This window comes from Cydia pomonella, chromosome 18 (assembly GCF_033807575.1).
Source record: "Cydia pomonella isolate Wapato2018A chromosome 18, ilCydPomo1, whole genome shotgun sequence".
NCBI lineage: Eukaryota > Metazoa > Arthropoda > Insecta > Lepidoptera > Tortricidae > Cydia > Cydia pomonella.
In genome coordinates, this window is record NC_084720.1 from 1,936,593 (window position 1) to 1,964,513 (window position 27,921).

The 27,921-nt window shown below is 38.6% G+C and overlaps 1 protein-coding gene across 1 annotated transcript; it reads left to right on the top strand.

The window, feature by feature from the left end:
• Positions 1 to 131: 131 nt before the first annotated feature.
• LOC133527870 (nose resistant to fluoxetine protein 6-like) lies at positions 132 to 27,842 on the top strand. Its single transcript, XM_061865062.1, has 11 exons — positions 132 to 469; positions 5,866 to 6,005; positions 10,077 to 10,407; positions 10,824 to 10,938; positions 12,569 to 12,620; positions 17,791 to 17,957; positions 18,977 to 19,162; positions 19,880 to 20,053; positions 20,569 to 20,719; positions 24,769 to 24,952; positions 26,223 to 27,842. Exons 1-11 carry the CDS (start codon positions 394 to 396, stop codon positions 26,528 to 26,530), a joined length of 1,884 nt encoding a protein of 627 aa, XP_061721046.1. The 5' UTR covers positions 132 to 393; the 3' UTR covers positions 26,531 to 27,842.
• The last annotated feature ends 79 nt before the right edge of the window (positions 27,843 to 27,921 follow it).

Sequence of the window (27,921 nt, forward strand, 5' to 3'; positions counted from 1 at the left end):
ACCGTTTTGGATTGATCAACCTGTATACCTTATTATTTACATGTCTGTGTTACTAATACGTAAACGGTGACGTATTTGATGTCCCCGATTGCAAATTTATAAAACTCGAAATGATAGACCATGATATTCACAAACCGATACGTTCTCAAACTTGCCGTTTAGCGCGAAACTGACCTCGAAGAAATCATTAATATTTGCCACTGAACGACCTCACAATTATGAAATAATAGATATTAAATAGTTATAACATTTTATAATTGATATAACATCTTGTAACATTTTATAATTTATATAACTTTTAGTGATTTTCTAGTCAATAATAAAAAAAATCTTTCGAAGTAGTTGTATTTAAAATAAAAAAAAGTGTAACGGATAGCGTGCGTGAAGTGAAATATGTTTAAAATGATTGTGATACCTATATTGTTATTTTTCGTATATCGTGTGGAAGGGAAGATTTTTGATTTAAATGGTGAGTTCAAAGTTTTTTTGCTAATTTTATAAGCTTGTAATGTACGTACAGTTGAGTACAGTAATCATAGCAATCAATGAAAAAATGAAAATTAGCTTAATTTAGATCAATCTTATTCAAATTTCAATTTTAATATATTGTTTAATATTAAGGGCCACTTGCAGTAGGATTGGCCACTAACTTGGAGTTAACCGTTAACCAAAGGTTAAATTGCACTGGTAAGTACGGTTTAACCGTGGCTAACCCTGGATGGAGCAAGTAGCCTTATTCACAAATAATTTTAAACTTTACTCAAATAATATTGCAAGAATAAATAATCATGAAAAACGTCTTATTTACTTCCTAACCAGAAGATCTTATAAATCTAGAAAAACCCAATGAAAAATATAAAATTGTGTACAATTATTTCAATTTAGTACTCATTATTTTCAATGAACACTTTACAAAAATTTATTGTCTACATCGACACCTATCAAATTTCATCCAGAAAAAGCGAACCTTTTTATGACTATTTTCCTCGCTGACTGGTCCATAATTCGGACTTTGTTAACGCTATTAATTTTTGACCGAGGTGTGTGTTTCCTTACGTAACTTGAATTCATGTTTTTCAGAAAGTAATTAGAGCGTACGGCGTTTCGTTGAATGGCGCCTGCTAGGTTTATATGAATCTTAAAATGTTAAAATGATTACCTTAAATATATTTTATTAAATTGACATTCAAAATCTAAATTATAATTTAAAATAAAAACGCGTCATCTTACTTTGTGTTTCTTATTTTGGTCAGTAAAAAGGAAAAAAAAAAAAACATTATATTTTAAATGGTTCTGTCGCTAGGAAATGTGCAAAAGCTTTGCGTATGAAAGCAGTTGTCCAATAGCGAATGGTGGCTACATCAAACATCAAACATTTATTCAGAAAATAGGCCACAGGGGCACTTTTACTTTTTTACTTTATTAATAATAATAATAATACTCTCTCTGCAGCCCTGACCACCGGCAGCTTGGGCCCTGCCCCGCTGCTGGCGGCACACTAGGTTAAGTTTTTTACAATGTGTTTATATGTGTTTTGTATAGTATTTTTTAATGTATTTTTATATTTTACTTTTATATCCATATTGTAAAAAACATAACCCTAAGAAGAAAGAGAAATAAAGGAATAATAATACAGTCTCTAAATGTCGACTTACCCAAAAAAACTATGATAAAAAACAACCATCAAATACTAAAGTAAAAGTCTCTTAGCGCCACTTGCACCATCCCACTAATCCGGGGTTAACCGGTTAAATCGTTAACCCAGTGTCAAATTGTACTGGTAACCATGGTAACTCCAGGTTTAACCGGTTAATCCCGGGTTAGTGGAATGGTGCAAGTAGCGCTAAGTGTCAGAGACTTAGAGATCAAATATAATTTAGAAAAAGATGATTAAATTATCCTTAGAGATTTAAAGGGTCTCCAAAACTTGAATTATTATTTAAATAATTAAAAGACATAAAAATCAAATAAACAGACAAGAACCGAATGAAGTGTCTCACGTTAATGCCACTCCACAAAATTAAATATACATATTTATAACGTAGCCCGTGTAAGCTTAAACTTCCCTCACACCTCCAGATTTACAAAAAAACACTCTAGGGATAGGACAAACAAGACCACGTCGGTGTGGTGCTCTGTTTCGATTTTGTAACAAATTTACGTGAATGCATGAAGTCAATGACGTGAAAAAATTAGTATTATATCAAGTAGGATTATAAAGTTTGAATAGCCCAAGATAGGGGTTTAGATTCTAGAGTTTCGAAAGCAGAGCCGCTTTTTCGTATAGATTTTCGTCCATTGACTCGTCTCTTGCTATCTCTTTTGCACGCACATAATTATATTTAAAAAAAAGCGGCCAAGTGCGAGTCGGACTCGCGCATGAAGGGTTCCGTACCATTTAAGACGTATTAAAAGAAAATCTACTTACTAGATTTTGTTCAACATTTTACCACTTTGGAAGTGTCTCTCGCGCAAACTATTCAGTTTAGAAAAAAATGATATTAGGAACCTAAATATCATTTTTGAAGACCTATCCATAGATACCCCACACGTATGGGTTTGATGAAAAAATTTTTTTTTTAATTTTATGACGTATTAAAAAAAACTACTCACTAGATCTTGGTCAAACCAATTTTCGTTGGAAGTTTGCATGGTAATGTATATCATATATTTTTTTTAGATTTTTCATTCTGTTATTTTAGAAGTTACGGGGCGGGGGGGGGGGGGGGGGGGGGGACACACATTTTTTCACTTTGGAAGTGTCTCTCGCGCAAACTATTCAGTTTAGAAAAAAATTATATTAGAAACCTAAATATCATTTTTGAAGACCTATCCATAGATACCCCACACGTATGGGTTTGACGAAAAAAAATTTTTTTTTAATTTTATGACGTATTAAAAAAAAAACTACTTACTAGATCTCGTTCAAACCAATTTTCGGTGGAAGTTTGCATGACAATGTATATCATATATTTTTTTTAGTTTTTTCATTCTGTTATTTTAGAAGTTACGGGGGGGGGGACACACATTTTACCACTTTGGAAGTGTCTCTCGCGCAAACTATTCACTTTAGAAAAAAATGATATTAGAAACCTCAATATCATTTTTGAAGACCTATCCATAGATACCCCACACGTATGGGTTTGATGAAAAAAGATTTTTTGAGTTTCAGTTCTAAGTATGGGGAACCCCCAAAATTTATTGTTCTTTTTCTATTTTTGTGTGAACATCTTAATGCGGTTCATAGAATACATCCACTTACTAAGTTTGAACAGTACAGCTCTTATAGTTTCGGAAAAAAGTGGCTGTGACAGAATCGGACAGACAGACGGACATGACGAATCTATAAGGGTTCCGTTTTTTGCCATTTGGCTACGGAACCCTAAAAAATATAACTAGCTCATTGGTCCCACACTTCTATATTGCTGTCAAGTTCGCACAGTGGCATTGACAACCGGCATCATAGAGATAGCAACAAGCGGTTCAATGTATTAAAAAAAATATATAGAAAGCGTCCCTGCGTTAACAGAAAAATAAGAAATACAGTAAACAAACAGTTGATTATAAGAGGTTTTGGTTATTACGATCATGATTTTAATTTAACCATAAATTTTATATGTTTATACCATTAACGAGTTAAAATTTATGTACTCACTGTGAGATTAGGCGTATGACATCATCATTTATAAAAAGTGTCTTCTGAATTAATTAACACTACAAGTTTAACGTTTTATTTGCTTATTATTTTGCTAAATAACGTAATGTATTATTTTACGGATGTACTATTAACTCATGGAACCGATAATATTATTTACTCCCATTTTACTCCATTTTCATTCAAAATTTTAATAAAAGTAACATAAATTTTTGGTTTATTATAAATTAGAATAAAAAGTTTCCAGTTTTCTTCTGGTAGGTATTGGCATGGTTACGAAGGAAGTGCTGGTAGCCTAGCGGTAAGAGCGTGCGACTTGCAATCCGGAGGTCGTGGGTTCAAACCCCGGCTCGTACCAATGAGTTTTTCGGAACTAATGTACGAAATATCATTTTATATTTGCCAGTCGCTTTTCGGTGAAGGAAAACATCGTTAGGAAACCGGACTAATCCCAACAAGGCCTAGTTTACCCTTTGGGTTGGAAGGTCAGATGGCAGTCGCTTTCGTAAAAACTAGTGCCTACGCCAAATCTTGAGATTAGTTGTCAAGCGGACCCGCCGTGGGTAAATGTCGGGACAATGCGAGGAAGAAGATTGGCATGGTTACGAAACTGACAAGTAAATTTATTTATTTATTTAGCTTTAAAATAATCAGGATTGTCAATTCATGCCTACGGCCCGATTCGGACTTTAAAATACGTTAAATATTAGGTCTAGATACGATATGGTTCGGATATGTCAGTGTCAAAAGTGACGTTTTTGTTTCAAGAAATTGATCCTATAAGGTGAAAAAAAATCACCCATTTTTAGGGTTCCGTAGCCAAATGGCAAAAAACGGAACCCTTATAGATTCGTCATGTCCGTCTGTCTGTCCGATTATGTCACAGCCACTTTTTTCCGAAACTATAAGAGCTATACTGTTCAAACTTGGTAGAACATAGAAAAAAAAACAATAAATTTTGGGGGTTCCCCATACTTAGAACTGAAACTCAAAAAATTTCACCAAACCTGTACGTGTGGGGTATCTATGGATAGGTCTTTAAAAATGATATTTAGGTTTCTAATATAATTTTTTTCTAAACTGAATAGTTTGCGCGAGAGACACTTCCAAAGTAAAAAAATGTGTGTCCCCCCCCCCCTGTAACTTCTAAAATAACAGAATAAAAAATCTGAAAAAAATATATGATATACTTTACCATGCAAACTTCCACCGAAAATTGGTTTGAACGAGATCTAGTAAGTAGTTTTTTTTAATACGTCATAAATGGTACGGAACCCTTTATGGGCGAGTCCGACTCGCACTTGGCCGCTTTTTTTATTTATATTCTGTTACCATTTTTCATACACTTTGTATATATGAATAGAAGGAACGATAAATGTATGGATATTTTGGGACACTATAAATTACCCATATACATCAATTCCTCCTCCTTGCATCGGTTACCTCATCACTGAGGGTCGTGGCCACTTCGGAACAACTTCTCTTTGACAATTTGCCGCCACCTCTTTCTGTCTGTCACCGAATGAAGGGCACCGTGGAGCGTCACATCAAGGGCTGAGCGAATTTGGTCTGTCCACCTCATTGGGCTCCTGCATCTCGGCTTATCGTCTTCAATTTTCAAGTGATTACCAACTTTTCCAAGTTATCACTGTCTTTCCTAGCAATGTGGCCAAAATATACAAACACTTTGCGTAAGCTGATGGTAGACAGCCTGGTTGTGATGTTCAGTTCATCAAGAATCGATGCATGAATGCGGTGCGCTGTCCAGTATATGTTCAGCTTCCTCCCTCATCAATCATCATCAATTCGATTCACATTTCTCCTGTGGACATCCCCTATGTCAAGACGAATTTCTTCCTTACCTTCTAAGACCCTGCGTGCTCAATTTTGAAAATATCCACAGTCTATTTTGAACTTTTATTATGTAACTGGGTCGTCGCATTCCTCTGGCTATACCTATTCGAAAATTCCCAGGAGATTCCGCTTAGCTATTTTCGTTGTAGATGGAACTGGCAGGAGGCAGGAGTTACACAATTACCAAAAATGAGATGCTAATAAAGCAGAATTTCCGAATAGGTATGGCCAGGGAAATCAATTTTTTGTAAAATGACCTAAGTAAGGGTTCCAACTTCAAAAACAAAAATCTACTGCTGCTGGGTTTGGGGAGGTTAGACTTCCCACAGCTAATACAACCAATGGATTGATAACAGATACGGAGTACAGAAAAATGCCACCTCTGTTCACGATGGATGAGTACCAGGACTGCATGTTGGAGCCAGGTGGAACATACTGCGTTGTGGACCTGGAGCTGTTCTCTGATCAGGAGTCTGACCTCATGAAGATGATCAATGTAAGTTTTGTACATTTTACTATACGGATAAAGACATCAAAATTGGACACTGGCATGAAAAGTTTTGAGTCAACGCAGCTGCAGGAAATGTGAAATTTAATATATTATTTTTTCAATTATTTATTTGACGCTTCGTGCAGTAATTCATTCGGGACCAATACTGCCGCAGTTTTGCAGCACGACATTACTGCCGTCGCAAATGTTAAACTGAATGTTGATGTCCGTATTTTTCACATTTTGTATCACCAATCAATGCATTGGGCAGTAATCAAATGCTGCAATACCGCAACGGTATGTTTCAAAGTTTTGGGAGAAAATACCTACGATGATTGAGAACAGGAGAGATAACAATTTTAGAAAAGGGGCCTAACAGTCAGACAAAAAAAAACATTTTCATCACACTTGCTCGAAAAAGATCTTATTATCCCTAGGGAGTTATAGCTTTTTTGTAAATTATGGCACTTATTCATACAAACCAAGTAGCATAAATGAGTTTTACTTTTAAAATAATGAAGTTTATAATTATTATTTTTTGTTTATGTTTGCAAAAAAAGAAGAAGCGCTGGTGGCCTAGCGGTAAGAGCGTGCGACTTGCAATCCGGAGGTCGCGGGTTCAAACCCCGGCTCGTACCAATGAGTTTTCAGAACTTATGTACGAAATATCATTTGATATTTACCACTCGCTTTTCGGTGAAGGCAAACATCGTGAGGAAACCGGACTAATCCCAATAAGGCCTAGTTTACCCTCTGGGTTGGAAGGTCAGATGGCAGTCGCTTTCGTAAAAACTAGTGCCTACGCCAAATCTTGGGATTAGTTGTCAAGCGGACCCCAGGCTCCCATGAGCCGTGGCAAAATGCCGGGACAACGCGAGGAAGAAGAAGTTTATGTTTGCAAATGATTTAGTCTGATTAATTTAACAGCCGTTTAAAATATCATAATTTTCAATCGTGGCTGAATGCCGAATAGGTCTGTGCCTTCGTTGCCTAATGTGTCAAGAAATTACAAAATGGCGGACAAATATTTGATATGTCACTGTCAATTATTTCGCTTAAAATTAAGTTTTTTCTTCGCAAGCGTGATGAAAAACTTTGTGTAACTCCGGGTGTAAGAATATTGCAAACTCGGGTCCTTAATTCCCTCCAGCCTGCGGCTGTCGGGAAATACCACCCTCGGTTCCAAAATTTCACTTACCCTCCTCGTTGCACAATGTACTATTTTGACCAAGCTGAACCAAAGCTTCCGTCATGCTTCCTCGTCACTCGTTCAGCTACCAAAAATATTTTTTTTTATCTGCCAATTTTTTTCCCGTTAAATGCAAATTCTCGGGTTGATTTTACAAGCTTTTATTTACTTTCACCTGACCGTTGTCGGTTTGTAACCAAATATTGCAAGTTAAATTTGACCCACTTCCCGGTTTCCGATGAAGCTGAAGTGACGATGCAATGCAATATTATGGAACCATCGAGATGATCTGATGATGGAGACAGGAGGTGGCCATAGGAACTCTGTGTAAAACAACGTAACCTAATTGCGTTTGGGGTTTTTAGAATTGTCTCGATGAGTATTAGTTACTTGTGGGAAGAAAAGTACAGTCAGCGATAAAAGCTTGTACCAAAAATGAATTTTTTGCTAAAAACTTTTTAATTCATAATACCAACAAAATTAATGAAGGCCTTGCCCTTGGACACTAAAACAATTTGACATAACAGAACCTGACTAACAACTATCTATTAGCTAACTATTGCCTAAGAGAAAAATGCGTCTAGTGAATTAAAGCCAATGTCAGCAGTTTAAACTTGACCCAATGAATCTAAAACTTGTTTATTCAACTTACTTTTTAATAAGCAGATATATCTACAAAAAAAACAGGACAAGTGCGAGTTGGACTCGCCCACCGAGGGTTCCGTACTTTTTAGTATTTGTTATAGCGGCAACAGAAATTCATCATCTGTGAACATGTCAACTGTCTAACTATCACGGTTCATGAGATACAGCCTGGTGACAGACGGGCGGACAGTGGAGTCTTAGTAATAGGGTCCCTTTGGGTACGGAACCCTAAAAATGGCAAAAAATCACTCTTTTGTAATATTTATTTATTTATCCATCTGTACTTTAAACGGTGCTCACGAGGAACCGGAAAGATTTTAACCACGTACTTCAGAGGCCAAAAGAAGGAAAAAATGTTATATGAGTTTCAGTAAATTTCGCCAAAAAAAATTTTTTTTTTGTTTTCTTTTTCAAATTTTGAACGTACGAACACTGAAACTAGGCGAAATCCAGAAAAGTTTATTATTATTATTATTTATTATTTATATGACATTTTAGTCTCTAAATGTGATCAGTAATACACTGTCAAAATCTTTCGGTTTCCTCATGTAGCACTGTGTATATGACAGCAAATAAAGTTTACATTTATATAAAACTACTTAATTTTAATGTGTGTCCCCATACTAAGAACGGAAACTCAAAAAAAATTTTCATCAAACCCATACGTGTGGGGTATCTATGGATAGGTCTTCAAAAATGATATTGAGGTTTCTAATATCATTTTTTCTTAAACTGAATAGTTTGCGCGAGAGACACTTCCAAAGTGGCAAAATGTGTGTCCGTCCCCCCCCTCCCCCTGTAACTTCTAAAATAAGAGAATGATTAAAATAAAATAAAAATATATGATATACATTACCATGCAAACTTCCACCGAAAATTGGTTTGAACGAGATCTAGTTAGCAGTTTTATTTTAATACGTCATAAATGTACGGAACCCTTCATGGGCGAGTCCGACTCGCACTTGGCCGATTTTTTTACATTTTTATGCACCTTAAAAGGTACCGTACTTAACCCCTTACGGCATATGCAACCTATATATGGCTGATATAATCTTCTACTCTATTGACAGCTATTTAAGTTCAAATTTAAAACTATGAACACAACAAGTACAAACACAACTATATAAAATATAAACTAAAAATACTCAAATACAATACTGTATTGTTAATGAAATAAAGAATTGATTGAACTGAAATATGTGATACATCAATAAAAAGTGACACAGGCCTCCAGTGCCTCAGGCTGGAATCGAACCAGCGTCCTCTGCTATCGCGGCAGGTGCCTGAGCCATTCGGCCGTCGGGGTCACGGTGGCATAGCTCGAATTTTTCCAAGTATATGCATTTCTTACTGAAGGCTTACGGCGCCCCCTAGCCATCCCTAAGGTAAAACGGTATGGTTCACCTCATAACTGAATCAACTCAGGTGATTCTGAGCTTGCGATTTTTCCTTGGCATATGACTTTTTTTTTAAAGACCACGTCGGTGGCAAACAAGCATACGGCCCGCCTGATGGTAAGCACTCACCGTAGCCTATAGACGCCTGCAACTTCAGAGGTGTTACATCGTCGTTGCCGACCCTTTAAAAACCTGTACACTCCTTTTTTGAAGAACCCCATACTGAATACCCTCGAGAAAACCTTGGCAGGGAGCTCATTCCACAGCCGGAGCGTCCGCGGGAGGAAATTCCTCTTAAACCGCACAGTGCGCAAGCAACCATTTAGGCTCTAGGGTATGAGGATGAACACCCTGCCGACGGCGAGCGGTGCGGTGATAGAAAGTGGCCGTTGGCATCATGTCAAACAATTCCTCAGAGCACAGTCCATTGTACAAGCGGTAGATCACACACAAGGAGGCAAAGTCTCTCCTTAGACTTAATGGTTCAATGCTGGTTCATTCATTTCAGTTTATAATATATGGCTTTATTATTAACAACTCAATCTTATCCATTCATCCGTCATCACGTTAACGTTTGAAGTTAAAGTGACATAAAATGCTAACGGTAGCGGATCACTGTTAATTACCATCCTTCCTCTCGAAATCTGCATTTTTAATTTGGCAAACGATACGACTATCTATATAGAAAAACTACATTACATAGAGAACATTAATAGCTCTAAACATTATATTTGTGGCAAACACACAAAAGCCCATACCGAGGTTCAAACCCAGGATCTAGTAAGGCAATTAAGGATTTTAAGGTATTTTCATACCTCATCGTTTGATTCACACCATTGTTTTCAGGGTTACTCAGAAGTGACAAATAAACATTACAACCACACGCAACTGCACAAAGCCGTATGCCTCACGCACACATGCGAATCATACATCGGTCACCGGGACATCAAAAATGAAGATGACGTATCCGCCATCTTGGAAAACTGTCTCAACAACACGATATGGAAGGAGTACAAGTTACAAGCGAGGGTGCTTGCTCTGAAAGAGTGTCAGAGGGAAGGAGATAAGGTTACATACGATATTAGTGACTATTCTGTAGCTGGAGTTATCTTGGTTTTAATTATGCTGAATTCATTGGGGACTTTCTATGACGTCTTTAAGAAACCAGATACGAAAGGTATGTTTAAGTTATTTTTCTCTGCAATATGAATATTAACTATGCCATTTAGTTTACTTAAATATACTTAGTCGTACACCGAAGTAAACGGCCCGATTCGGAGAACGAGATACGATAACGATAAGTTCTGGTTTAGATAAGTTCCCATTTGGATATCGTTTGTATGTCGTATAATTGACAGAAGCAGCTCGATTCGGGCAACCAACGTCACTTTGACGTTAGAAATATCGTAGAAAGATCTTATTGGGATGGGATCACAGCGGAATCGTAATAAACGTCAATTTTGACATGTCGTTTAGCTATCGATCTTTTAAAGATCTATCCAAATCTTAAATGTGTCTTAATCATTCTTCGAATCGGGCCGTTAATGTAAGAATGTAACGTAATGTGGTACAAAACCTCTGTAATGTTTTCAGGTAACCCATACATAATGTCGTTCTCTCTGTTGCGTAATTGGCAAAAGTTGGTGGCGCCGAGCGGCGTCGGGCCAGAGCCTAGGCTTAAACGCTTCAAGCTGTTCAACGGACTCAGGTGAGGCAATCTTCAATGAAGATAGTGAGTGACTGCTACTTCAAAGAGGGTCACCCCACGCTAGCGTCCCCCGAGCGTCGGCGTGTAGTCAACTCTATGGCTAAATTAATTTTTAACAAGCAGAAATGTCTGCGAACGATGCTATTAAGCTTAGAATAAATTTAAAAAAGAAAAAATTACTTCCTTGGTGGAGACTTGAGATTTTTTTTTTTTTTTATATTCTTAATAACTTTGACAAATATTTCTATTATAGAAAGTGTTTTTATATTTTTTTTTTATTTTAATTTGTTTACTGTTTTATTTTATTCCGATTCGTAGTTATTATTATTATTGTTGTTATTGTGTTGTGACGATCTTTTTGTGAATGCATTTTATTTTGACATGTAAAATATAATGTACATTTCCAATAAGAAATAAATGAATCTAATCTAATCTAATCTAATCTTGAACTCCACCAGAGGCCGTGAGTTCAAGTCACACCCAAGGCGGTAATTTTTCCACTTTTAAATTTATTCTAAGCTTAACTCTATGGCTGCTGCTCGACGCAACGTTAGCACAACTGCGCAGCAACGCCATTTTCCATAGCGCTGACTAGACGCCGGCGCTCAAAAGACGCTAGTGGGGCCCTTTCGTGTTTTAGTAATGAATCTTATTGACGGCAATGACGGATAAATCCGCACCGTAGGTCCAATGCCGAAGGCGGATAAATCCGTCACATAATAACAGAGCAACATAGACTTACTTGCATATGCATAAAGTTCAATTTCAGTTTTGACACATCGGTGACGTTGGGTCCGAGTGACAGCTTTTGAGTTTGACATGGCGTCGAAAAGGTTAAATCTCATTCGAATATGATACTGATCTGTCAGAGTCAAAAGTGACGTTTTTGGTTGAAGGCTGACATAATGCGCAATTCAGCAGGCCCTCTAAAGGAGATTGGACCATCTTATCTCATATTAAAATGATGTCAGATCCATTGTTAAATCAGTATCACATTATATTGTTGGAATTGGCCAGTAACAAACGTTATCCTGATTTCCCTCCAACCTCATTGACATTATGGAAAATATTTCTACACAACTTATTGTATATACCATAGCTATGTCCCTTCGTTTGTCATTCTTCGATTTTTTGATTAGTCAAAAGTTTTTGATAAAAGTTAGGAGCAAAAAAACATATTCCAATCCATATTACGACCGGTTTGGCCTAGTGGGTAGTGACCCTGCCTACGAAGCTGATGGTCCCGGGTTCAAATCCTGGTAAGGGCATTTATTCGTGTGATGAGCATGGATATTTAATTTATTTTGTTCCTGAGTCATGGGTGTTTTCTATATATTTAAGTATTTATAAATATTGATATATTATATTATAATTATATATCGTTGTCTAAAGTACCTTCAACACAAGCCTTATTGAGCTTACTGTGGAACTTAGTCAATTTGTGTAATAATGTCATATAATATATATATATATATATTAAAAGCTTCGTTTCTTGTAACAATTAAAAAGTTAAGTTTTAATTTTAAAGAAAGAAATCGACGAGTTGAGAAAGTAATAATGCGCATTTTTAAAAGCAATTACATTTTTTAGCTTTTTAAACTTATCTTCATGATTTTTTTTATCGAGTAAGCGTCAAGAAATCAGGATTTGAATCGACGCAGTTACTAGAGAAGAGCCTGAAGGTAGCTGATAATTTTTTTTGCAGCCGTATTGTGATCAAGCAAAGTGCTACAATTTTTCAAAAATTCTGCTGGTTGAAGCTACTGCCACTTAAATAAATAAAAAAACCGAACAAGTGCGAGTCGGACTCGCCCACCGAGGGTTCCATACTTTTTAGTATTTGTTGTTATAGCGGCAACAGAAATACATAATCTGAAAATTTCAACTGTCTATCACGGTTCATGAGTAGCCTAATGACAGACGGACGGACGGACGGACAGCGGAGTCTTAGTAATAGGGTTTTACCCTTTGTGTACGGAACCCTAACAAACTCCCACTTGAACGGTTTTTACAAGCTTTTTATTTACTTGCAATGTGTGTGTAACTTTTTTTTTACGGGTCAAATCTTGCAAATTAAATTTGACCCACTTCCCGATTTCCGATTAAGCTAAAATTTTCATGCATAATGTAAATTGGATGACAATGCACTGTTATAGTACCATCGAGCTGATCTGATGATGGAGACAGGAAAAATTATTATTATTAAAATTATTATTTATTTCCATTTTACGCTGCAGCCACAGGATATTCCTTTTACAGTAAAGGTTTAAAATCTTAATGTTAAAGCCTAAGATTAACGATGGTCCCCACACCAGGCAAAGCCTGTATCGTGGTTACCGTGGTTACAAACATTTTTGTTTTTTTTTTTGTTACATGCATTTGCTTGAGCATAAAGGTGCACAAGTTAATATATATTTTAATATTTAATCTAGATATGAAATACAAAGATTAGTGTGTGTGTGTGTGTGAGTGTGTGTGTGTGTGTGTGTGTGTGTGTGTGTTTTTGCGCACGCATTAAATCATAACAAGGAGATGCAGCCCTACGAGGGAATTTGTTCTCTTGGGATCAGATACCAACCGAGGTTACTATCTGCTGCTACCTTATAACTTTCAAAATGTCTTCACATTCGTCATAACTCCAGGATACCAGAAGAGACTGGATTTGCATTTTGACTTGACTTAACCGACAATCTTTTATATTGCAGGTTTTGAGTAATTTGTTATATATGTGCGGAAACAGAAATGCTTTAAACCGTTTAGCAAAAGCAGATTTAACGCGTGGTTTCGGGACTTGGAATATTCTTTTCTGTACCATATTTATCAGATTAGATCTAGTCTGGCTAGTATTTCTGTGCATGAGCATGGCAACACGTAAAATGAATAATTTTCTAACTGACAATACTTGAGCTTCACTATAGAGAGCATGTGTAGGATATCGACGGGGTCTAAGTAAGGAAACCTTAAGAACAGCCCTTTGAGCTCTTTCCAAGTCTATTAAAGTGGACTTAGCACAGCCACCCCACGCAAGAATGCAATAATCTAAAATAGACTGACATAATGCCAGATATACCATTTTAAGAGTTTGTCCATCTGTAGCCGCTCTTAGTAGTTTTATTGTATAAATAAGTTTTCGAACCCTGCCCGCTGTTATCGCGATGTGCTTTTTAAAATTAAGTTTCTCGTCTATTTCTACCCCTAAGTATCTTAAAGAGTTAGCTTTGTTGATACTGTCACAGAGGCATGAGCAGGGTGAAAGGGGAGAGTAAACATCACAGTTTATAGAATGGATTTTAAGGTTGGTCATTGATGGAGGGGGGCTTGAAGATGCAGATTTATGGAAGCACAAGAATTTGGTCTTGTCTGGATTCAGAGTCAAAATATTTTGGTCCAGCCACTGGGACAGCTTTTGGAGACTTAGCGTTGATACGTCTTTGACCTGGTCCCAAGAGTGACCATAAAAGATTATGGCAGTGTCATCTGCGTAGCAAAATACTTCACTATTTGAAAGATTGAGAGACAAAATATCGTTTATATATGCGATGAACAGCGTTGGGCCTAAGATGCTGCCCTGGGGAACCCCAAATGACACAGGCATTGGCTCACTGACTATACTACCGATTTTAACGCGCTGCCCCCTGCCAGTCAAGTAACTAGAGAACCAGTTCAAGGCGATTCCACGTATGCCAAGTGCTTCTAATTTTCTCAAGAGGATAGGAGTAGAGACAGTGTCGAAAGCTTTTGAGAGGTCTAAAAATACTCCCAAGCAGCACCTGCCCTCATCTAAGTGCTTGACTACACTGTCTACCAAAAGAGTCACAGCCTGCTCGGTAGACCTGCCCTTGCGGAACCCAAACTAACCAGTCTTTTATTGACGATACGTTCCAGAAGCTTAGAGTACGCTCCAAGAAGGGATATAGGGCGGTAATTACATGGGGAATCGGTTTTTCCTCCTTTAAGGATTGGAATTATAGCAGCAGTTTTCCAATCTTGTGGAAACAAACCAGAAAAAAGACTTAGGTTAAAAATAGCCGCCAGTGGCTTCGATATGATAGTACCTATATTCTTTAGCAGTCTGTTACTTATGCCATCATTGCCAGGAGCACTATTTACATCTAGTCTATCAATTAGCTCGGCCACTTCTTCTGCATCTGTGGGTTCCAGGAAAAAGGAATTGGAGTACGCATTTCCATTGAGTTTGTCTCGTACCTTTAGTGCTAACGACTTTTCAGTTTCATTCATTTTTGACAATATAGAGCTGGCCAGATTTGAGCCCACAGAGGAAAAGTAAGCATTGCAATGATCTACCGACTCCTTAGTTGAGGGTTTAGTTTTTAATAAGTTATCTGCTGAAGACACGGGAGGAGACTTGTGGGTAATCCGCTTTATCGTGCTCCAGAGTTTTTTCGGTGCGTCCTTATTTAGTTTCAACTCTTTACTATCATATTCTGATTTTATATTTCTTAAAAGAGTAATGTAATAATTTCTATAACGAGAGTATATTAGCTTTTTAGTTGCATTATTGGGATCTTTACGTGCTTCCTGGTGTAGTTTGTCCCTATGTCTGGAGCATCTCAACAATCCTGGAGTCATCCAAGGTTGAATAATGTGAACCGACTGTTTCATTTTTACAGTTTTAGAGTGTTTAGAAAGAGCATTTTGGATTATATTGGAAAAAATCTCCACGGCGCGATCAACGTTAGAGCAGCTTGTTACCCGTGTCCAATCGACGGTCTTCAATTCGGTCTTCAGTGAACAAAAATCGATCTTTGTTTTAGTGCGGATCTGTTTTATAGGTTTATGAGAATGGAGGGCAACACCGGCCATTGTAATGTCATGGTCTGTAAGATCAGAAGAGCATATTACTGACTCTGACGGGCAATTGTTCGATACAAAAATATGGTCCAGACAAGATTTACTGTGTGTTACAGAGTTGATGCATGAAATAAGACCGGATTCCGACAGGACACAGAGATACTCTCCAGCATGAGAACTAATATCATTAGTGTCTAAAATGTCAATGTTTAAATCTCCAGTGACAATCAGACAAGGGCCAGAAGGGATTGCTTTAAGCGCCGAATCAAGCGAGAAAATGAACGCATCGGGATTATAAAAACTAGGTGACCTATAAATTGCAACAACTTTAAAGTAATTTGGAATTTCAACGAGAATACAATTGGCATCATCTACATCAAGTTCTGAAAACTGCGGATTCCATTTGTTATTTACATATGCAATAACTCCTCCGGATCGATTTATATATTTTTTTGAATTAAACGATGTGTAGCCCTGCAACTGATTAATGGTCGAGTCCTCATTTATCCAGCATTCAGTAAATACAATTACATCGAATTTAATAGCTAACCTTTCCCATAAGACAAGAAAGTTGTTAAAATTCTTATTAACACTTCTGATATTCACATTAAGAATTTTAATTGTATATTTTGATAGTATATTTTGACATTTTTCCGGTTGAGATATAGTGTGGCATTTCACATTAAATGCTTCATCAATGTCCTGTAAAACATTTAAGGGAACCACGGATATATATTTGGAAAATATGCTTTGTTATACTGGGGACTGATTGTAGCCACACTAGGTAGAAAAGAGAACCTGAGACTCAAATAATCATCTGTATTGTATAATTTAAGCGCGCTATTATGAGTATTTTTGTAATGTGTGATTTTTTTGTATAGTTTGACATAATTTAAACATATTCTAATCTTACAGCTATTAGTCTCTACATTACAGTTATTAACACCACAGAGAGAGAAAAGAACATTACTCGTAGCTATCATGTAATTAGTCGATGGGTGTATTGGCCTCTGCACTGATGTTCTCTTCGTAAGCGCTACGGTTTTGAAGGTCAGGTGGTGATAGCCGGTTGAGGTCTTCTTCGGAGTAGATGCGAATAGCTGGGCTTCCGTTATTAGCATCACGTTTCCTGATAAATATTGAACCATTATGAACCCAGCAATGCTTGTAATTGTTAGCGCTCGCAAACGTTCTGGCACTACGAAAGGAGGTGGCCAAAGGAACTCTGTGATAAAACAACGAAACCTAACTGTGTTTGAGTTAGAATTATCTCGATGAGTACTAATTCCCTGTTGAAAGAAAAGTACAGTCAGCGATAAAAGCTTGTTCAATAAGGAAATTTTTGACATTTTTTTTTTCAGAACATTGACCGTCGTGTGTGTGCTCTTTAGCCACGCCACTTTCGTGATGACTTATTCGTTTGTAAAGAATACAGCATATATAGAGAGAGTAAGTTGATTTCAGAGTTGATATCGGAGCGGCTGAGGTGCTCAAAAAATATCTAAACACGCACTCTAACGCCTTGACAATAGAGGCGTGTTCCGATATTTTTGAGGACTTTGGCCGCTCCGATATATTGGATAGCAACTGTACAGTATACTCGACAACAATCTTTTATAATTTTACGCTAAAACTTTTACCACGTTCGTCTGTCTATGCGTCCATTCGCCTCTTCAGAGGGGACTAAGGCAACATTGTATTTTTTTTATATTGAATTATTTCAGTTTTCCACAAAAGCAAATGCCGTGAAAAAAATCACACGGAAACTAGATATTTTGCATTTTTTAGTGTTCCCTACAAAACTTTGTTCACGGAACACTTTTTTTTTAAGATTCTCGTTTACCGCCCAAAAGTTAATGTTAATGGTTCAAAGACTTACACGTACGTACCAAATTTCAACTAAATTTTTCCAGTCGTTTTGGAGCAAATAATTATGCCGTGAGAGTCGGATAGACAGACACGAGCTATCCTATAAGAGTTGTTTCGTTTTTTTCCTTTTGAGGTATGGAACCCAAATGAAAAATCATAATACCATTCTAGGCAGGAGACGATCCATCCAAGCAGATCCTGTATAACGGCTCTCTAGTGGTGTCCACGTTCTTCGTGATGTCGGGATTTCTACTGGCGTTCAACTTCGAGCTTCACGCCGAGAAACATAGCATCAGTTGGTTGGAGTTGCCCAAGGGGATGATTTTGCGATGGTTAAGGTAAGTTTAAAATAGATACAGCTAAGTTAATGGATGCTTGGCTTTCTACTGGTGAACTTCAAGCTGTATGCTGAAAAACATCTCATCAGCTGGTGGGAATTACCCAAATTAGTGATCTTGTGAATTCAATATACATTAGGCGATGGACATCAGGTAGACAGATAATGTGTGGTGCCTATCCATAAGTTCTTCGTGATGTTCTTAATTCTACTGGCGTTCAACAACGCGGAGAAACATTGCATTAGCTGGTTGGAGTTGCCCAAGGGGATGATCTTACGATGGCTAAGGTAAGTTCAATATGGATTAGATGAAGGTGGACGGGTAGACAGGTGATGTCTGGCTTTCTACTGGCGTTTTAACTTTGAGCTGCACGCAGAGATACACCACGTCAGCGAGTTGAAGTTGCCAAAGGGAATGATCTTACGATTGTTAAGGTAAGTTCAATATGGATGCGATGAAGGTGGACGGGGACAGGTGATGTCCGGCTTCCTACTGGTGTTTAATTTCAAGCTGCACGCCAAAAACACATTGCATCAGCTGGTTGGAGTTGCCCAAGGAGATGTTCTTACGACGACTAAGGTAAGTTTAATTTGGTTTAGGTGAAGGTGGCTAGGTACAGGTGATATATGCTATCGTTGAACTTCGAACTATATGCCGAGAATACATTGACAAGCGAGAGTTTCACAAAGCCATAAAAGCGTAATCATGCGACCATGCATGCATGTGATGTGAGGTGACTTCATATTTTATCAGTTTGGCTCACAAGAAGGTAGACAGTTCAAGTTTGTGTAAACTTGCATAATTTTTATTGACTTGGAGGTTGATATAGTCAATGTTGGCATCGTTTTTCCTTCAAATACAATTTCATTTAAATATTCTTTATCTCTCACGAATAACCAAAGAAACAGTACACACAAAGCAAGCTTATAAACTATGGTAAACAACAGTCGGCCTTATCGCTAAAGAACGATCTCCTCCATACAACCTTATTTATTATTTCATATATCGGCTGATTTCAGGTTGACTCCAGCGTATGCTCTCATCCTGGGTTTGGTCGCGACCGTGATGAGGCGCCTGGGTACAGGTCCTCTGTGGAACCAGGTGGTGACCGTGGAGAGCGACGCCTGTCGGCAATACTGGTGGGCTCATCTGCTGTACATCAACAACTACATCTATGATGACAACCAGTGCATGCCGCAGACCTGGTGAGGAGCTATTTTTTGATCTATTAACAATGCACCTAAATAAGAATTAACGTAACTGCTGACCCTCTTTTTGCATTTTTTCCTAACCAGAATCATTAGGATATCAAGCGCCCCGTGCAGGTACGCTAGCGAATCCTCGTGGCGCCGACATATTGCAAATAAAAATAAAAATAACGATTAAAATAAATATAATTAACAAACCTGCTCCGAAAATTTTGAGAAATGCGACATGCGGAAACATTTGTGTCCAAGTTGAATTGAAACAAAGACGCATCGCTTGCGCTTCGTGCTCTCTTGTTCAACAATAGCAGATTGTTAACCAACGTCCAATCCTGACAAGGTATTATGGCGCTCGAATGGAGTGAGCCAATAGTTCGAGTCAAAATGGGTATTTTTCGTCCGATTTAAAAACAATTTTTAATTTTATCTAGAATACAATGAAAGTAAATACATGTGTATTTTACAAAACATGGGTACCTGGTCAAAAAAATGTCATTTTAAGTAAAAGGATCGTTATTTATGAAATCGGGAGTTAAATATCAGTATTAAAATTATATAACAAACTCATTCAGAACCGAGTTTTCATTGCTGATCGTAATAAAACATATTTGGATAGTAAAACACTTTAGGGCAGAAACGTATTACATTCAGCCCGCTTTATAAATAAACAATGAGCCACATTCAGAGCATCAGATATGAAAAGTTCTTTCCTTTCAGGTACTTGGCAGCTGACACGCAGCTCTTCGCTATAGGGCTGGTCTTTTGCATAGTTGCGCGGACGCAGCGCGCACGCAAGATTATACTAGGCCTGATGATGGTGGTTTCCCTGCTGACTCCTGCTCTGCACACGTACTTCGAGGATCTGAACGCCATCGTCAGCCAGGGGCCAGAGTAAGCTTCTACTTTTTTGTTATGTTTCACTTTTTTGTACAGTCAGCTGCCAGAGAAAAGGTTGTAGGAGATACCCCTTGGTAGTGAAGTTTGTATACAAAAGTACTAACCGAATACTATTTACTCTTGTTGTACGGTGCCGTGATGTTCTGTGTCACAATGAGAAACAAATATGACTTCTTAAGATTTTTGATAAACGTGCCGCCGCGCTCCCATAGAAAATACATAAATGGGCAACTCATGAGCATATTCATTCAATGCGCGTTTATGTCTTTATTACTACATTTTTGTCTAATGAGATACTTACCAATGTTCATTAATTATTTAGGTTGTATAGTAAAAAAGTATTATTTTAGATGACTCGTAGAAAAATACAATAGTGATATAAACAAGCTTTTCAATCTCGTACCTTAGGCTAATCAGCAAGCTTTGTTACCCAAACACGGAAGTCGACTCGACTCAACGAAAAGCTCTCTATTATATTACGATTTTTAACTTAACGTTTTACTTCCCAGGATCGTGAAGAGTTTATACAAGACCGACAACGTATTCAGGCACGTATACATCGCAGCACACACGAACCTTGCTTCTTACACGCTTGGCATGGGAGGCGGCCTGCTGGCGTACCACTGGCTCACCGAAGGAAAGGACTTTGAACACTTTAAAGTAAGAATTAGCAAACATAAAATTTGAACCCATACCTGATATCTGATCCAGTTGAAATTTTGACTAGGTACTTCCATAATTTCGGACTCTTCTTCTTCCTCGCGTTGTCCCGGCATTTTGCCACGGCTCGCTGCGGAAATGGCGCTGGATAGGACATGTTTTACGAAGGTCAAACAACTACCTATCCAAACAAAGGCTGACTTGGAAAATTCCTGGAAAAAGGGGGCAAGATCGCCCACGTTCCTTGAGGCACAACGTGGAAAAGGAGGCTGCATTTGTTGGCCTCGGCTGGGCGGAGCTGGAGGAGGCTGCGCTGGACCGTGAAAAATGGAAAGCTCTTCTGAGAGCCCTATGTCTCTGATTAAGGATAACAGGATATCATCATCATCACTTCCGTAATTCTGATGACAAGAAGTACTACTTAAGGTACTACTTTTTAAAGCGGTTTAAGAGGAATTTCCTCCCGCGGACGCTCGGCCTGTGGAATGAGCTCCCTGCCGAGGTTTTCCCGAGGGTCTACCTACAGTATGGGGTTCTTCAAAAAAGGAGTGTACAGGTTTTTAAAGGATCGCAACGCGCATATAATACCTCTGGAGTCGCAGGCGTCTATAATGATAAGGCGAAATAGAATGTGAGAAAAACCGATTTAACTAGTCATAACTGTTCTTTGATCTCACAACGTTTTGTCGCCTTTGCAACGTCATTACCTTACCTTAGCGGTAAGCCTTGGCCGCTAATAAAAAGGTGTGGCTTGCCCTCTGTACGGATAACGATTGTAACAGATGGCGTTAGCACGTTCTACGTCACACATACGGAGTTCCGAATGTCAGTTACTATTTTAACTCCTGACCAACTCTCACTGAACTTCGGTCTCCAGGCACACCCGTCTGGAGAGAGTACTCACTACTATGTCTCTCTTCTTCTTCTTTGTCATCGCACTCTTGTCAAAGTGGTCGCGGTCGTCATATCAGGGCCAGTGGCAAGCTTCACAATCTGTCGCCATTCTCCCCGAACTGTAGCCTTTCTTGTACATTTTTTTTTAAATACCACGATTGTGGTAAACAAGCATACGGCCCGCCTGATGGTAAGCAGTCACCGCAGCCTATGGACGCCTGCAACTCCAGAGGTGTTACATGCGCGTTGCCGACCCTTTAAAAACCTGTACACTCCTTTTTTGAAGAACCCCACATTCTTCTTGTACATCTCTACCTTTCCACAAAAGTGTTACGGTAGATATTATTTAATTTTACTTTGTGAATTCATTGATTGACTCTTTTTAAATATAGATACTAAATATTTAACACCGGCACGTAACACGGTTACGCAATACTTGTCTGTCTTTCCGTTTCTATGTGGCATAGGTCAGTAAAAAGGTATAATTTGGTATTAATATATAGTACATTGTGCAACGGGGGGTAAGTATTATTGTACCATCAAGCCGCTTTGATGATCGAGACCGAAGGTGGCAATATAGGAACTCCGTGATAAAACAACGTAATCTCATTGTGGCTTTATTAGAATTGTCGCGATGAGTAATAGTTGACGTTTTAAATAAAAATGCATTAAAGATAATTGCGAAGCTACGCCGGCTCTAACCCTACACCTCTGACCTGAGAAGATTTAAATCCCTCCTAAATTGTTGGAAGGTATCCCGATATGGGACCAGCAAGAAACTCGGCTACAGTCAGCGATTTTTTTTTTTTATACTACGTCGGTGGCAAACAAGCATACGGCCTCCGTAGCCTATGTACACCTGCAACTCCAGAGGCGCTACATGCGCGTTGCCGACCCTAACCCCACCCCCCTCGTTGAGCTCTGGCAACCTTACTCACCGGCAGGAACACAACACTATGAGTAGGGTCTAGTGTTATTTGGCTGCTGTTTTTCTGTAAGGTGGAGGTACTTCCCCAGTTGGGCTCTGCTCTAGATCTGGAATGACATCTGCTGTGCTGTGCCCTACCACACAAGGCGAGATGACATAAAATAATGATATGATATGATGATTAAAGCTGGTATCAAAATAATAATACATACAATCGAATATCGACAAACGCCAATCGAAAAATAAAAACATCCTTAGAGTGTTTTTGATATTTTTTACTATGATCGTGTTTGTTTGTACCCAAGAAACATTTTGTAAGATGGAAATGCTAATGAAGTTCTGTTTTTGTTCAAAGTAATAGCTATTATTCTTAGAAGGATGAAATAAAAACAGTGTCAAAGGTCTAGGAAAATACAGTATAGTAATCGCTTTGCGGAAAAACAATGAATGAAAAATGACGAAGCGTTTTTCCAAGTAAACACCTAATATTACATTTCGATGCTAGTGCGGAAAGTATGTCATTACTTCACGAGTACGGCAAGTGGCAAGAGTCGGGACGAGTGAAGAATGACATTTCCGCACGTGTATCGAACGACGTTTTTTTAATACAGTTGCGAAAAAATAAGAAAAATAACAAGTTTTTTTTTATGCATGTTTCATAAGACAGAAACAATTTTAAATTTAAAACATTGTACTATTATTACCTAAGTATCGAATACACTGTGTTTTTATTGAATGCCATACCGTTAACTACGGGGTATGGGTATGTACGTTTAAGGAAATTAATGGCATAGTTAATTAAAAAAATTGGACAAGTGCGAGTCGGACTCGCCCACCGAGGGTTCCGTACTTTTTAATATTACTTGTTATAGCGGCAACAGAAATACATCATCTGTGAAAATTTCAACTGTCTAGCTATCACGGTTCATGAGATACAGCCTGGTGACAGACAGACAGACGGACGGACGGACAGCGGAGTCTGAGAAATGGGTCCCGTTTTACCCTTTGGGTACGGAACCCAAAAAAAAAATATTTTGTAAGAAGTAATTAAATGTTGCATATAGCGTTGTTATAACACGGGCATTACATTTAATTCAACCAAACAATTTAAAGCTGTGACATATCAATTTCATTTCGAACATCGATCATCCGAGATAGTACTTACGTTTAGTAGTAAATGTATACACTCGTACTAAACACTAATCAATATGTAAACAGGCCCTAACGCAAGTAAACGCTCACGCTTAATTTTAATTTTGAATTTTAATTTAATTTAGTTATTTTATTGTGAATTTTAAGTTAATTTATTTATAATATGTGAATTTCAATTTAATTAATTAATTTATATTTAAATATTAACAATAGATTTTAAGTCACTATGTACCTAACCCCAATGGATCTTAGTTATCTAAATAAAGAAAATTATTATTATTATTATATGGGCCTTAGGAGATAAAAATAAATTATTGATTATCTCCGAAAGGGAGTTAATTAGAATACTGCAGGGCTAAGATGGACGGCTGTCTATCATTCGTCACCATACCTGTCACGCTCTAACAAATACGTAAGTATGAAAGTGACGCATGATATTATGACAAGTGACAAAAATACGACCATGATACCGTTGCTGGTGTCTTTGAGAATGTTACTTAATTGAAGCTCAGGAATACACCCTTGAAATTAACGAAAAAAAAAACACGGGGTATATAGACAGGTTTTTACAGAATATACGTTCCTATACTATCACACATAAGGTGTTTCTCTACCTACTCCCTGCACCTGCTCGAGGCAATAGAAATCAAGTACACTTCTTATTTGAGATTCGTAATGTTTTAGAGTTACTTAGTACTGTGAAGTTTGGAAACCTTTAGATCCTACATTTCGACCTGGGGCTGTAATACGTACGAAATTAGGCAGAAGTTTTATTTATTTCCTTATTTTTCTTACACTACATACAGAGACACCGGATTTCCACTTGCTACGATCCTGACATACCTCTTTCGCTTCCTTCACTTTCATAACATTCCTCATACACGTTCGCCGGTTTAGGGTGCTCTTGGCCTGGCCATTCTTCAGGATTTCCCCGATTTGATCATTACAAGTGTGATGAAAAACATTGTGTGTGCCAGAAGCGGTACAGGAATTACGAACTCGTTTTAATCAAGCCCTCGCCTTCGAGAAAGCTTCAATTCCGCGCCCTTGTTTACAATGTATTCTTTTGTTACAGAAATACCGGTACTTGCTATGGCTAACTTTCCCCCTCGATACGCTGGTGATCCTCTCCGGGGCCCTTTTCTACGGCGACGCCCGCGCACCTATGGCACTGCGAGTGTTGTACGCTGCTCTGTATAAGCCTGTCTTCCAACTGCTGGTCGTCTTCTTTACGATCTGTATGATATTTAAATCAGAAAGTGAGTATTGGCTTTTAGAGCGATCCCAAACCAGCATCTCCTGAGGGTTGGCGTCTAGACAACTCTATGCTGCTCGACGCAACGTTGGCGCAAATGCGAAGCGACACAATTTTCCAATGCGGTGACTATAACTCTGTATATTTAGGTATTTAAATAAAAATAAACAAACAATTTGTACATTGTCGGGTAGTTATAACATTTATTGGTTAACCAACCAAAAACCACCTGGATCTATCACTGAATGAGCTGTCTTTAACTTACATTATTTGATCATGTAATGTTTTCATCTACCCTCAACTGGCTTAACGAGCCTTTTGAGGGTAGATTTTGTTTACTTTTAATTAAATACCTAACGGTAGAGAGGACGCTGGTGTGGGATAAGGGATATTCCTCAGGACTCTCATACTAAATTGCACAACGCACTACTGCCAATGTACTGTACGATATATAGGGTCCAAAGTGAATTTCTGAAGCGCACCTCTCGCGCGTTTCGAATGACCTACGCAGCTCTGTATAAGCCTGACTTCCAGCTGCTGGTCTTATCTACGGTGTGTATCACACATTATAAAACAAAGTCCCCCGCCGCGTCTGTCTGTTTGTATGTTCGCGATAAACTTAAAAACTACTGAACGGATTTTCATGATGCAATAACAATAAAATCTCGTGATATCCGAGAAGGAGTCCAGCAAGGACCTATAGACTTGGCTCACGAGATAACAGCCATGTGGGATGTTGACTCGAAGATTATTGTTCTGATAGTCGTGTCAGCGAACGGTCTCATAGCGAAGAGTTTCGACCAACACCTAGAGAGACTCTCGCTGGGTGGCTGGATCAAGGGTCAGATGCAGAAGGCGGTAATCTTGGACACGGCGCGGATAGTCCGGCGGTTCCTTTGTTTGCGGCCCTGATCACCGGCAGCTTGGTCCCTGCCCAGCTGCAGGCGGCACCCTAGGTTATTTTTTATAACATTTTTATTGGTTTTTGTATTGTTTTTGTTTTTTACTTTTATATTCACGTTATAAACTACCTAACACAAGAAGAAACATATGTAAAGTCGGGGCTTTTGTTTGAGTGTGCGTGCGGCGACGCATAGATACTGTAGCGCACACATACAAGCCGCGCGTGGTGCATTTGTATGAAGATAACCTATTTCCCCAGTCTTTGTACTATGTCAGCTGGTTTTTCCTCTTAAGTAACTTAGGAGGTTATTTTATTAAGTTATTTTATGATGTAATTTTTTTATAAATTTTTAATTTATGCCTTGTTTCAGAGGTGTACCGTGGCATAGTGGAGTGGCGTGGCTTCACTTGGACGGGACGGGTGTCGTACAGTGCGTTTTTAGTGCACACGCTGTTCCTGCGCGCATTCGCTGGCTCCTTCGTGCAACCCGTGCATCTCACTGACTACTTTGTGGTAAGAACTCATCTTCCTCGCGTTGTCCCGGCATTTTGCCGCGGCTCATGGGAGCCTGGGATCCTGTTGACAACTAATCTACCACTACTTTGTGGTAAGAATGAACGCATAAGTGTGAATTTGGAGGAAGCTCGAACTTTTATATTAAAATTGTATACAAGGTGACGTTAGACAAGTGCAATTTAATGAAAATTTGTCATTTTTTGGTGATTTTTATGTACCGATCCAAATTTAACATAGGTACCTAAAGTTACACCAAGATAAGTCTGCAACAATTTTTATAGCACACGCAGTGCAAGTGTTATTTTAAACGTCATTCTTCTATAAAATTATGACGTATAAATAACACTTGCACTGCGTATGCTATCAAAATCTTTGCAGGTTTATATTAAGCTAGCTCTAGTACCTACCCTACCCATTCATAATGTGGTAATTGTAGTTTGGATATTGAATTGTTAATAAAGGAAAAATGCCAAAATCTTCTCATGAAATTAAGACGGATTTATGGAATTTCAACTTTTATAAAATCAAACAAAACAATTTCTCATCCCTCATAAAATATTCAAATAATTGAAATTCAACCCGTAACAGTGCATACGTACTGTATCTACATAGGAAGCTGGAAGAAGGTCTTCTTGGCGTTCTACCATCCATAACGGTGTCAAAACATTTGAAGATAACCGCCTCACTAGCCTACATATAACGCCAGTTCTTCTTCTTCTTTGTCAGGGGCTATGTAAGGCTCTACAGCCTAAATATCACTGCGACCATCCCTGATCTATTGTGATCGCCACCTACTACAACTCTCGATCCAAACCTGCAACTTCAAACCGCTGCAGGATCGTCTTGATCTCGAGAGACCCTAACTCCTCCGGACGCAACGTGTGTCCGCCCAGGATTGAGTCACGAGTGCGCATTAGGCAAGGGCATTCTGCGAGGATGTGCAAAGGCGTCTCCTCTGCCTCCATACAGAGTCTGCACCGCCCCATGTCACGTTTCCCCATAGTGAGCATGTGCTTATTTAAGCAGCAGTGCCCAGTAAGCACCCTTACCAAGTTGCGTAGTTGGTTCCTAGACAGCGCTAAGGCGCCGTTTTGCTGAAGGCCTTGATAAGCGCCTTGGAATGATTCAAGCCTGTAGTTTCTCTCCAGAGTTGAATGGTTTTGTAGTGACAGTAGGTCTTTAGGGTGAGCCGCGTTAGGTTTTTGGGAATACAACAAAAAGGCTAAGGACTGAAGTTCTTCCCCTTAGCCCCTGCTCGCGCGAGTTCGTCGGCGTTTTCGTTTCCCGCGATACCCGCATGCTCCGGGACCCAACGTAGAACAACCTTGTTCCTGGCTCCAAGGTTGTTCAGTAGCTGCCTGCAGTTACGAAACGAAACGCCAGTTACGAAAAGAGATTCCTAAGCCCTCCTTCGTGTACACGTTCAACGCAGCTGGCCGACTTTATTGTCACGCGTGCAATAGAGTATTTAAGAGCAAGTTCGGCCTGGCCAGCCACATTATAGTCCCATAATGTGTGATTAGATGTGTGTGTGTGTGTGTGTGGAAGCGCTG

Excerpts from the sequence above, each read along its gene's own strand:
- LOC133527870 (XM_061865062.1), top strand. The coding sequence starts at position 394 with ATGTTTAAAATGATTGTGATACCTATATTGTTATTTTTCGTATATCGT. Across the intron at positions 17,958-18,976 it reads ATGATTTTGCGATGGTTAAG|GTTGACTCCAGCGTATGCTC; the intron begins GTAAGTTTAAAA and ends GGCTGATTTCAG. Across the intron at positions 19,163-19,879 it reads CAGTGCATGCCGCAGACCTG|GTACTTGGCAGCTGACACGC; the intron begins GTGAGGAGCTAT and ends CTTTCCTTTCAG.